Below are 12,587 nucleotides of genomic sequence, written 5' to 3'. Positions count from 1 at the left end.
GCTTTTATGTCCCAATATATGGTCTATCCTTGAGAATGTTCCATGTACACTCGAAAAGAATGTATAATCTGATGTTTTAGGATGAAGTGCTCTATATATGTCAATGATGTCCATTTCATTTAATGTGTCATTTAGGGCTGCAATTTCGTTATTTATTTTCTGTTTGGATGATCTATCCATAGCTGTCAATGATGTATTTAAGTCCCCTAGTATAATTGTGTTTTGGTCAATTTCTCCCTTTAGTTCTGTTAGTAGTTGCTTGGTGTATTTTGGTGCTCCCTGATTGGGGGCATAAATATTGATGACTGTTATGTCTTCTTGTTGTATAGTCCCCTTTACCATTATGAAATGTCCATCTTTGTCTCTTGTTATCTTTTTCACCCTGAAGTCTGTTTCATCTGATATCATTATGGCTACACCTGATTTTCTCTGGGTACCATTTGCTTGGAGTGCCAGTTTCCACCCTTTCACTTTGAGTCTATGCTTGTCCTTGTAGCTGAGATGTGTCTCTTGGAGACAGCATATGGTTGGGTTTAGTTTTTTGATCCAATCTGCTACTCTGTGCCTTTTTATTGGAGAGTTCAGTCCATTTACATTTAGGGTGATTATTGATACGTGAGGATTTCCTGTCATTCTAGCTTTAGTTTTCTGGTAAGGCTGTGTCTCCATTGTTTCTTTGCCTTTTTGTTGTTGTCGATTATTTCTGTGTGGTGGTATTCTATGATGTTTCCCTCTGTTTCTTCTTTTATTACAATATATATTTCAGTTCTGGAATTTTTTTGAGTGGTTACCCTTAAGATTATGTAAAAGTAAGTTTGATATTTAGAGTATTCCATTTTCTTCAGCACGCTTACTTTCTCCATTCCCATATTCCGGTTCAGGCCTTTACGCTCCCCCTTTTTATGTTTCGGTTGCCACAAATTGTCCCTGTTGATGGTGGTCTAATAGCCTCCTTTAGTATTTCTTGTAGTGCAGGTCGTGTATTAGAAAATTCCCTCAGCTTCTGTATGTCTGGAAAGGTCTTTATTCCTCCTTCATATCTAAAGGATATCTTCGCTGGATATATTATTCTTGGCTCATGATTTCTCTCTTTCAATAGTTTGAATATTTGGTTCCACTCCCTCCTGGCTTGTAGAGTTTCTGCTGAAAAATCGGATGATAATCTAATGGGCTTTCCTTTGTAGGTTACCGTCTTCTTTTCCCTGGCTGCCTTGAGGATTCTTTCTTTGGAGTTAATTTTAGACAGCTTGAATACAATGTGTCTTGGAGAAGGCCTGTTGGGATTGAGGTAATTAGGTGTTCTATTTGCTTCTTGGATTCGAGGATCCAGTTCTGTCCACAAATTTGGGAAGTTCTCATTGACAATTTCTTTGAGTATATTCTCTGTTCCCTTCTCTCTTTCTTCTCCTTCTGGTATGCCCATTATTCTTATATTGCTCTTTCTGATGGAGTCAGAAAGTTCTTGTAGAGTTCTTTCGTTTCTTTTAAGTCTCAAGTCTCTTTCTTCTTCCATCTGTGTAATTTCCAGGTTTCTATCTTCGATGTCACTGATTCTTTCTTCCATCTGGTCAACTCTACTACCTAAGCTGGTTATTTCATTCTTAATTTCTTCTATTGAGTTCTTAATCTCCAGAAATTCCATTTGGTTCTTTTTTAAAATTTCAATCTCTTTCGTAAAATGCTCATGTTGTTCTTTGATTGCGTTTCTCAGTTCATTAAATTGCCTTTCTGTGTTTTCTTGCATCTCTTTGAGGTTTTTCAGAACTGCAATCTTGAATTCTCTATCATTTAAGTCACATATTTCCATATCTCTAAGTTCCTTTTCTGGAGACTTTTCACTTTCTTTTTGAGCTGTCTTGTTGCCTTGGTTATTCATGGCAATTACTGATTTATTATTTCTCTTCCTAGACATCTACAGGAGTGGTTTATTCAACAGGTTGATAGGAAGAGGTCTCTCTGACACAGTAGTGCTATATTTTCTCTGCACTTTTCCAGCTTCTCACACGATGGGGGGATTCCCTGGGAGACGGGCCTCTCCTCTGTTAACAGTTCACCTGGGTCATAGGGCGTCACGTCCCTGTGGGGGTGCGGAGAGCTTTTGAAGTTCCGAAGCTCTTTCTGCACCCGATTCAGAGCCCGTATGTTTCAGCAGTTCTGTTTACTCCTGCAGGGATCCGCCCAGATAGGTGGGGCCAGGGGCGGGGTGAGTTGTGAGAGGTGGCCCAGAGCAATGGCGGCGACCACCACCACAGCCGGTCCTGCTTCCACAGCTCCCTCCCCTTTGCCGTAACTAGTTGGGCTGCGAATCTGTTTCTGCAGTCCACAGTTCTCAGAACAGCAAAGATCCTGTCCTTGTGATCTGACACTGCTAGTTTATCGCTTCTAGCACCGGGCAGGTGGGGGTGGGGCGAGCTCTGGGAGGGTAGGGAGGGGCGGCTAGTCTCAGTGCCTAAGGCTTCCGTTCTCCGCTCGGCAGTGAGGGCTTAATCACAGTTTTCAGCCTTCTTCCCTCAGTCTTTTCTCCGAGGTCTGCCGTGAACGTTGGGTTCAGCTGTGCTATATGCTGCCCCCTCAGCCCTGTGGGCCGTAAGCGGAGCCCTAGCAGTCCGAGTCCTTCCCTTTCCCGCAGCTGCGGTAGTTCCGGGATGCAGCGAGCTCGGAGCACTGAGCTAGGTCTTTGTCCTGCGCCCGCGGGGCTCCGTCCCGCACTTCTCCCTTCCCTCCTCCCCCGCTCGCGCGATTCACCCACCTGGAGGTGAATTCAGTAGTGGACCTCTTCGTCTTGCCTGTCTGCTGTGCAGGGAGTGTTTTGTGGAGTTATTGTTGTCCAATTAGTTGTAAATTCCAGGAGAGCTTTACAGAGGCTCACCTCACGCCGCCATTTTGATCCGGATTCCCCCATGGTTTTTTAAAAGGCTATTTATTTATTTATAATTTTTATTAAATCTGTTGGGGTGACATTGGTTAGTAAAATTATATAGGTTTCAAGTGTATATTTCTTTAATACAGCATCTATATATTGCATTGTTTGTTTATGCAAGATAAACCACCTAGGGATATTTGTTTCTTCAAGACTCACCTTATCTGTAACATTTGACTGCTAGAAGATATTTAATATGTTTAATTGTAAATCCAGAGGTAAAATGAAGAGTGAGCTAAATTTTAAACAAATGAGACTCTATACAGATTTAAAACCTTCACTATATACTTTCCCGAGTGTCTGCTGTTCTAAATCGGGAACAGATATTCTTATAGATTATAAGTCCCACTGAGCACATAGGGCCCCTCATCCTCTGCCATGTCTCTTGCTGAAACTCGGCCCTGGCAGTCATCACCGTGTGTGTAGCTGGGTGCTGGCTCTTGGGGGCTGCTGGTCCCAGGGCGAGAGGAGCGTCTCGGTAATGGCGGCGTGTATCAGCTTTCGTCGTTTCATCTTGGTTCTGGGGACTCTGTGCACAGGGAGCTCTTCTCATGCAGAAATAAGAATACAGCCTGCCTGTCTTTTCTGTCATGATTCCTTTTCTTACTCTCACATCGGATAACTTTTTTGGGAGAAAGAGGAAATGTGAAGGAGTCTTGAAGTTTAATTGTGCTCAGTCACTGTAGGGTCTCCTCTGTTTTGCTGTTAATAAGGAGGTGACCAGGCAGTGTCCTCACATTTCAGTTCCTCAATCTGTTTCCTAGCAATACCAGATTTTAAGTAGTGATTCTTCTTCTTCTTCTTTTAATTAAAATTTATTGGGGTGACAATGGTTAGTAAAGTTACATAGGTTTCAAGTGTACAATTCTTTAATACATCATCTGTATATCACATTGTGTGTTCACCACCCAGAGTCAGTTCTCTCATCTCCCACCGCGCCCCCACCCCGTTACCTCTGATAACCACTAAATTATTATTTGTGTGCATGAGTTTTTGTTTCTTTATTTGTTTGTCTTGTTCCTTTGTTGCTTTCAGTTTTCTATCCCACATATCAGTGAAATCATATAGTTCTTGACTTTTTCTGTGCGATTTCACTTAGCATAATAATCTCAAGATCCATCCATTTTAAATAGTGATTCTTTTTATGGTAGCATCTGTTTCCCATTAAATACCAGATTATATAAAAATCTCACCAGCCCTTTGTAAACAGTTATATTGTTTCTGACCCATCTTATGGGTTAAGTATAACATTTACATAAAATATTTACCAGATTTATCTTGAAAGAATTGAATGATTTGATTTTGAAACATCAAACATTTTCAATTGCGTATACAAATTGGGTTGAAAGAAATTGTAAGGTCAGATTGTAAAGAGATTGGAATTTCATGTAAGATGGGTTCTTTGGTTAAAGGAGAGTAGAAAACATTAGGTTAAGCAAAGTTAAAACAGGTGACTTTACAGCCGGAGTTCTCAGAATCCTTTATATGCATGCAAATCTCTAAATGGGAAGAAGAGATACAGAAAAAAACAAAAAGGTTTTCCAGCTTATTAGCCTTTGGCCCTCCCATGCTTTTCCCTTGTACCATTTCATTGTATCTGTATGCCTGTTATAGTTAGTAGTTGTGTCTCCCAGTATTTTGTGTTACATTTTCAGGAAAACTGAAGTGCTCTTAACTTCATTATACAGGTGAGAAAATTAAACTCTAGGGAAATTAAATAATTTAGTCTCACAGCTAATGAAAAGCAATGGGTATTAGATCCCTAATGAAGGAACTCCCAGGACACTGGTTTCTCCATTATCTTTCATTATTACCTCCCTATATGAATTGTTACCTTCTCAGAATACATCCCTTCTAATGACCAGTGTTTTCAGTCCTCGTTAGTACATCAGTTGTTTTTCTAATGTCTCAGTTTTGTTTGTGTATGTGTGTGTATTTGTATATGTTTTAGATATAAAGCAAAGATATTTTGTTCTTGATCTAACATTTTAGATCTAGTATGAGTTCACCTTGCGTTTTGAACTAGAAAATCACGTAAGTGTGAAATCTGCTTTTTCTTTTGCAGCGGCTCTGATTAGAGGAAATCGTAAAAACTGTGCTCAATTTTCTGGCTCCCTCGATTGGTTGATCAGCCGATTGGAAAGACTGGAAGCTTCTTCTGGTATGTTTTCTAGTTATCTCCTTGTATGATATATTATTCCTATTTGCTTCTGTTTTATGTGTTTTAAGACATAAAAAGAAACTCTGAGCTTCAGTGCGATGTAAATATTTTCCTTTTAATACATTAGACATTTTATTTAATGATAATATTATAGTATTTTTATTAGTTACTTCCGTAAAGCAGTCTAACAGTATCTTGTTCATTTACATTTAAAAAAGAGTGAAGTCCGGTCGGCCACTACAGAGTCAGGGTTCCCGTCTTTCCCAAATCAATTACTTCTAATGTACTGTATAAACAAAAGGGATGGTTTTCCAAATAACATAGTGCAGCATTTTATTTTACAGGAATTTAGTAAATACTAATCAACACTCTGTTATAGTAAAATAGTCATAGGTGGTAAACCTGGTATGTCTGTCTCTAACGTGTATCTTACTTACATTTGGTGTTGTGGAGACTTTCAGGTGAGTCTCAGGTCACGTGAGCTCCCTAGTGCTATTGATGGCCTCAGCAACACCCCTCACTCAACCTGTCTGCCCCTTCGCCCATTGGCGCAGTATTTCATTAGTTGCCCTTCTGTAGGACTAACACCCTTTATGTTATTTTCTTTTTCTCTCCATCTTCTACGCTAGTATGAACTTGAAGGGAGGGGCATGATTCCATTCTTCTTTGTCTTCTCTGTGTCTCATACAAGTACTCTTGGTGCCTCATAGGTGCTTAATAGTATTTGTTGAATGAATGAATCCATGGATGTTTGAACTCTCTTAAGACAGTGCCTGTCAATACAGAAATAATTCCATGACTTTTGCATGATAAAGACCCATTTGGGGGCATTTCAATTGGAGTTGAATGGATAGAGAGACAGAAGAACGGGTAGCTGTGGTCAAGGAGTGTTATTTTAAGTCACAGAGGAAAATTTCAGAGTTTTCCGATGTAGAAGAAAGAGAAGTTGGAGTCACAATGAGTGATAAGACATTGCTGGATTGTTGGGTGGCAGAAACAGATTAGAGAAGGATATTGTTGAAATAAAAGGTACAAGATTTATAAGATGAGGGTTTTCAGGGTATCACAATGTGAATGAGATGACACACTAGATTGAATGAAGGAAAAAACTGAATAACTCCTGGGAGGCAGTGACTAAATTACTGGTACAATGGTGATGGCCGTGATTGCAAAAATGGTATACATTCTTGGGTCAAAGTGTTCAGAATGGTGGCAAGCTCTAGTAGATACAAAAGAGCACGCTGGTCCCTTCTGCTGGCCCGAGGGTATCTGGAAAGAGGAGCACAGTGAGCTTGAGGTCAGAGTGCTAACACTGGTATAATAGCCACTTCAATGCTCAGAGGAGAAAGAGAGAGGGAAAGAGCAGAGCCAAGCATCCTTTACGCTCAGCCAAGGAGTCTTGGTGTTTATGGTCTGGGTTCTGTCAGTTACAGGCACAATTCCACTGTATCCTATCACTATTTGCTGTTATCTTTTCCCAATCCAGCTGTTGGTCCCAAGTGCTTCTACTTATGACAGAAGTAGCCCTGTGCTCACTCAAAAAGCCAGTGAAAGTCTGGGGTGGGAAGGTCCCTTAGAGAATGCTGAATCTAACATTCTCACTTTCAAGGAAGGGAAACCGAGGCACAGAACATTTAAATGTCTAATTTGAGATGCTAGAATTCATTGTTATAGCCAAGATGAAAACCCAGCTCCCTTGTATCAGGCTTGTACAGTTTTCACTATACCTTCCAGCCTTCTAGTTCTTAAGGATCTAAAATCTTTCGCACTGAACACTTCTCTACTGTCATTACATTTTTGCTTTTAGTGAACATACTCCTAGAGGAAATAGAATGTTGCTTATTTTGTAGAGACAGTAACAATAATATGCATATATACATTTATATATAAATTAATTTATAAATACTATATATTCATATAATATTTGTATATTATATAAATAAACATATACCTTTATTTTAATCACGCACTATTATTTAGTGAGTGCATCATCTTATTTTTCTCTCCGTCTGAGATTGCTGACCACACTCTCTGCTTGGCGTGTCAGTCTCCCACTTGCACTGCTGGTCTCTATGTGTCTGTATATGAGCAGCAGAGCAAAGCCACGAGGCTCTGTGAACTCTAAATTTCCATCAGAAAAGGTCAGTGGGCAAAAATCAAAATAAATTTGTGCGAACTTACATAGAAGTCTGATGAAGGCTTGAAAAAAGCAAAAGGATGCATTAATGAAACAGCTTACCTTAGTTTGGGTTCTCCCTGAAGTACACCTTGAGAAAAGGATGGAAAGGCAAGTTTGTTTGGGAAGGGAGTGGAAATGTGACAGGTAAAGAAGGGGCCAGCAAGGGTGTGTTGAAAAGCACGGTCCTGCTGTAGGTAACCGGAGTGTTTTTCTTGGGAAATTCTGGGAAACCATAGAACATAGGGGTTGGGAGGTTTATAACCAGGTTCTCTCTGTCATTGGTGATGCTGCTCCCAAGGGCTCCTCCAGCAGCCACAGTGGGCAGAGCAAATGCTAGCAAAGCAGGAGGTGGCGGTCGGAGGTCAGGCAGCATTCCCTGAGCGGAGAGGGTGTGAGTGTGAGCTGGGCCCTGCAGTGTCTGCTACCCAGCTAACTATTTATGTGATAGAGAGCCTTGGAAAGGGCGATGGGACAGATGTTTTTACACAATCTGCATCATGTGAAGTTGACCAGTATTACTAGTACATAAAGTCTCAGGAGAGTATCTGATCAGTGTATAAGGATAACTGCTATGCATTTCTTTGGGGAGAAAAGATAATCCAGACATTGTCCCAGGCTTCATGTGTGACTATTTCACATGAATTGAACTGAAGAGACAAAAAGCTTGTGTGAGCCAGTACAGTTGGTAGATTGCTGAAGGCTGGGGTTTTCTAGGAATGCCCACAAAGCATTACAAGAGGTAGCTGACTAACAACAGGCTGAGAGGCTGCATACTTTTTCTGAGTCTTATTTTTCGCATAGTTTATCCCCCAGAGTTCTTAAAGTGACCTCCGGGATGCCCGCCAGTTCCTCCCACTCCTAGTAAGTGCCATGAATGAAGTCCCCTCTGGCTATAAGCAGAATAAGGAGTCTTTCAGAGGTCTTGAATTGCCAAAGCTTTGCACTCACCCACAATGCAACTTCTGGTACCTGGAAATATGATAGTTTCATGCTTCCAAAGATGTAACCACCGTTGCTGGCAGAACATAGGCTCCTGAGTTTTCAAAGAGAAGAACCTGTAGCCTAAGGAGTAAGGTGCCCCAGAATGTGTGCAGGAAGGTCTTCCTCCTTCATATCTAGTCAAGTGACAGCAGTGGAGTTAGAAAGAGTGTGGGCTCACAGGGCGTTGTATGGGATCCACTGTTTGTGCTGCAGCAGTCACAGCTAACGTCTCTGAGTGACCCTAACAATCCACGCAACGCTAGTGATAACAGAGGAGACAGTTTTCCAGGAGATGCCTTTTGAAAAAGCAATGCAGCATTGATTCAAAGCTTTTGGTTTTGCAGAAACTCGGCTATGGTATACCCATGAGATTGAGCCTTAGGAGAAACAGTGAGTCAGAATCATGATGGCCCAGGAGACTCGACAGAAACTCTTTTATGAAAGCTGTTGGGGTCAATACCTCTTTGACCCGATTTCCGCTCACCATCGTCATCCATCCATATCCACAGCACATTATAGTGATTGGTCTTTTTAACAACGATCCAGGGTCTTCAAGATATGTAAATTATGTTTAATGCTGATGGGTTAATTAAGAATTGATAAGGAAAGAGAGAATACATTTTTTAAAGATATTCACTCTAAATGTTTGGAATAATGTATTAGTAGCAAAAGGTGACTGATTTAATAGATAGTTACGGCCCTCATCAAAAATTACTCATTTTTGAATGATGCTGGAAGGTCAGCATGCCGCCATACTCCTCCTTCCGGTCTCAGTAAAGCATTAAGCTGTAGCCAGGAAGAGAAAGAGGACAGAGAGTAGCGGATCTGAAGTTGGAGGACTGCCTGTATTTTGATATATTTTACCAGCAATGTGAAAAGTGGGAAAAGAAGTCCCCGAAAGTGAAGCCCAAAGAAACAGAACTTTCCATCCTGAATGAAAAAGTGGTCTTTTCTTTCTGGGTTATCTGAAATCTTTATCCTTTTCAGAATACTTTTCTGAAAGCCTGTGTGTGGAATTGATGGCAAATTTCATTTCTAGAAAATGGTTCTTGAAATGAAAAAAAAAAAAAAATCAATGATCTCCTATTTGAGAAAAAAAATCCATCTAGTGGTGTGTGATGTACAGTTGGCTGATTTTATCATCGTTTTCCATAGTTACTCTTTTTACCACATCACTCATTTCTAGCTCAAGTCCTAACAGAACAGTTTGATTTCTCCTGCAACTTAACTTACCAATTTACCTTATTTTAATGACTAACATAAATTTCACTTCTTTGTGCTGATGAATCCGTATTTTTCCTGAATTTTTCATCTGATCAGTGTTGTTCTCTCAGCGTTTCCCTACCTTTTCTTCATTTTTAACCTCTGTTTAAAAAGAAGCATATTTGTACTGTATCCATGTCGATCCTTTTTATTTCATTTCTCTTTTGTATTGATTTTGTCACAACTGTAAAATAATAGCTATGGAGCTCCACTTGGATCTAGGCCCTGTTCTAAATGCTTTGCATATATTATTACTCCTCTCGACATTCCCAGGGTCGGTACTATTATTATTTCCATTTTAGAAATCGGAACACTGGAGCCCAGAGAGGTTAAGTAACTTGGCCTAAAATCCGCGTGGACTTAAATCCGGCCACATGAGTTTGAGTCCGTGTTTGTAACTACTGATAACACAACAGAATAATAACAACACCTCTGGTTACTTTATTCCTACAGTAAGCCTTGTAAATATCAAGTATATCAGTCCCTCTTTTGAAAGGGTGACAGTCCATCACATATGTGTTACTGCATCCAGGAACAGTGTAGTAACAGCTATAGAAGCTTTGACCTGCCTGCTTGTTACGTATTGTGTGTGTATTTTTTTTTTTTTTTAATACTCGTTTTTCACTTTGTGATTCAGTTACTCAGGGCAAACATACAAATTTCCCTATTTCCATTTGCCTTCAGTGAGACATGGGGGTATTAATAATAAAGTCTGACCTAAAAGTTACGTGAATTTTAACTCCCAGTAGGGGGGCAAATAAAAACAACCTGTGTTTTGAATAATTTGGAAATCCCAGTTTCTCGACTTGGTCACTGATCCTGCAGGGGACACCGCAGTTATGTGTTTCCGTCACTAGGGGGCAGTGTGATTCACACCAATTAGCACTGGGTTGATGCCTTCCTTTTTGCTCACCTCTCCCTTAGACTGAGGTTTCCATGTTGACACTGTCAGCGAAGGTCATGCCCTCCTTCTGGAGTTGTTCAGGGCCGTTACTCCCACTCCTGGTAGAGACAGAAGAGAGCCTTCTCTCAAAATTGAATCCCTCGTATATACCCCTCATGCACTGAGAACTAGGCTTCATCAAAACCCACAAAACCCCTCAGTGATCTGCGATTATTTTAATTTTGTTTTATTTTTGCAAAACAGTTGTAATGATAGGTGAGAGAACAACCCTGGAGGTTGGCCTTGAGCTTTCTAAGTCAGTGGTCCTTCTTTTCCTGTGATGGTCATAGGAGCACGAGTTTCACTGTCCCAACATTGGCCTCCTGTGCCTGAGTAGCTACCAGTCTACTTTTGTTCATTCCTTCTCTCACGTGTGCAAGATCCACCAGTAAACTTGTGCCTGCTTGGTATGGGGTGAAATCCCCAGGCTCGAATCTTCCTGGGAGGCAAAATCAGACCAAATATTGCACGTCTGCTCTGTGGCTTGTTTCCAGTTTTTCCATGTAGACCCTTAACAAATTTTGTCCAACTTGGGGTACAGTCACCTTTGATCCCAGAGGAAGCTCCCGCAATTTTAGAGGCCAAGTAATACACGTGTAAGTCAATCAATACGAAGCAAACTGGGCCACTGTCCTTGATTACAGAAATCACGGTGAGGAGTGTCTACTATCGCAGCCTTGGACGCTGCAAGTACCGTTACATTTTTTTCCAGACATTTTGCCACATATTTAGAAGTTTTTCTTTATCCTGAGAATTTAAATAATTCAGAGAGTTACAGCCATTACAGTTTTAAGGCAAATAGCTGAATATTACGTGCATTCTACATAGAATGCTTGCAGCCTCCATTTTGCGTGAGGCGAAACTGAACAAGCACTCAAGGGCCTATTGTCTAATGGGAGACTGAAGTGAAAGGAAATAATTTCAATAAAATGTGATCAGTGCTGCAAGAAGGAATAATTCACCCCAGGAAATTGGGCAAGACTCACCAGATGGGTGACTTTCTGCCACCTTTTATGTTGCAAGATGATTCAGATTTTGCAGTCTCAGAAGACAGAGTGTATTTAGGTCTGAGAATAATAGATGCGAAGGACTGGAGGTGAGAAAAATGCCACAAGCTCCGACAGGGCCCTGCAGGCTTTCTCTACTGCTGATCCCCGGTGCCCCGAACAGTGCATGCATGGTAGGTGCTTAGTAAACATGTATGATTCATAGTTAATAAAACCATATGGATAATCATTCTTTGTAGGAGGAGGTGAAAGCGACTGAGGATGTAAAGGCTGATTGAACCATTTGGGGAGGGACTGACATACCACAGGCAGTGGACACTCACTTTGGAAGGTCTGCAAAGCCACTGGAGATTGTACGCAGGGAGCTGACAACGATAAATGTATGTTTTAGGATAATAACTGCCCATAGTGTAGAGGACAGATTAGAGAGGGAGGATAGATGCGAAGCAGGGAAGTCATAGGAGGCCTGTCAGTGAAAGCAAAGGATGCGTTTAGCAGACAAATTAGGACCCAGAATTAATGAAGTTTAATGACTAGATTTGGGAAAATGAGAAAGTGGAAGAGGATTCAAAAAAATAACCTGAATCTTTCAGTGTGAGGATGCAGATGGACCAGAGAAGCAGCTTGACATGTATATGTACAAAAAAAGGTAATATGTTCAGTTTTGGAAAAGTTGTCTCGGAGGCACGTGGAAGCATTCTAGAATGTCCAAAAGACAGGGCGTGGTATTTAAAACCCACCTGGACTCATCTACCTGTGTTCCAGTCTCGGAGGCACGTGGAAGCGTTCTAGAATGTCCAAAAGACAGGTCGGGGTATTTAAAACCCACCTGGACTCATCTACCTGCGTTCCGGTTACTCCTCCTTGCTAAGGCACAGCATGTAAACTGAATGGCCGCGCCTGGTTTACTGCTGTGTCTTACTAGCCCTGACAGCATTCCTCAGTACTGGACTGTGTGCTCTGTGAGTGGGAGGGAGCAGGTTGCGTTAGTTCCTGTCACAGGTGAAGTCTAAGATATAGGATAAGGCTTATATAGAATTGCCCATATATTAAAAATTAATTGTATACTGTATAGAGAAAAGGCAGAGGATGTTACTGCTCATTTGCTGTCAGGAATACTAAGGATTGATGAG

General features: G+C 41.0%; 1 protein-coding gene across 4 annotated transcripts in view; it reads left to right on the top strand.

Annotated features, from left to right (window-relative positions):
• The window catches only part of RYR2 (ryanodine receptor 2), a 567,940-nt gene that overhangs the window by 310,360 nt on the left and 244,993 nt on the right, over nucleotides 1-12,587 (top strand). For all 4 annotated transcript variants that reach the window (XM_081039034.1, XM_081039033.1, XM_081039032.1 and 1 more), the window contains exon 17: nucleotides 4,986-5,081. In XM_081039034.1, the coding sequence (XP_080895160.1) occupies nucleotides 4,986-5,081 (96 nt within the window). The remainder of the gene's footprint in view (nucleotides 1-4,985; nucleotides 5,082-12,587) is intronic.

This window comes from Rhinolophus hipposideros (genome assembly GCF_964194185.1).
Source record: "Rhinolophus hipposideros genome assembly, chromosome: 26".
Taxonomy (NCBI): domain Eukaryota; kingdom Metazoa; phylum Chordata; class Mammalia; order Chiroptera; family Rhinolophidae; genus Rhinolophus; species Rhinolophus hipposideros.
This window is presented reverse-complemented; position numbering and strand designations above follow the sequence as displayed.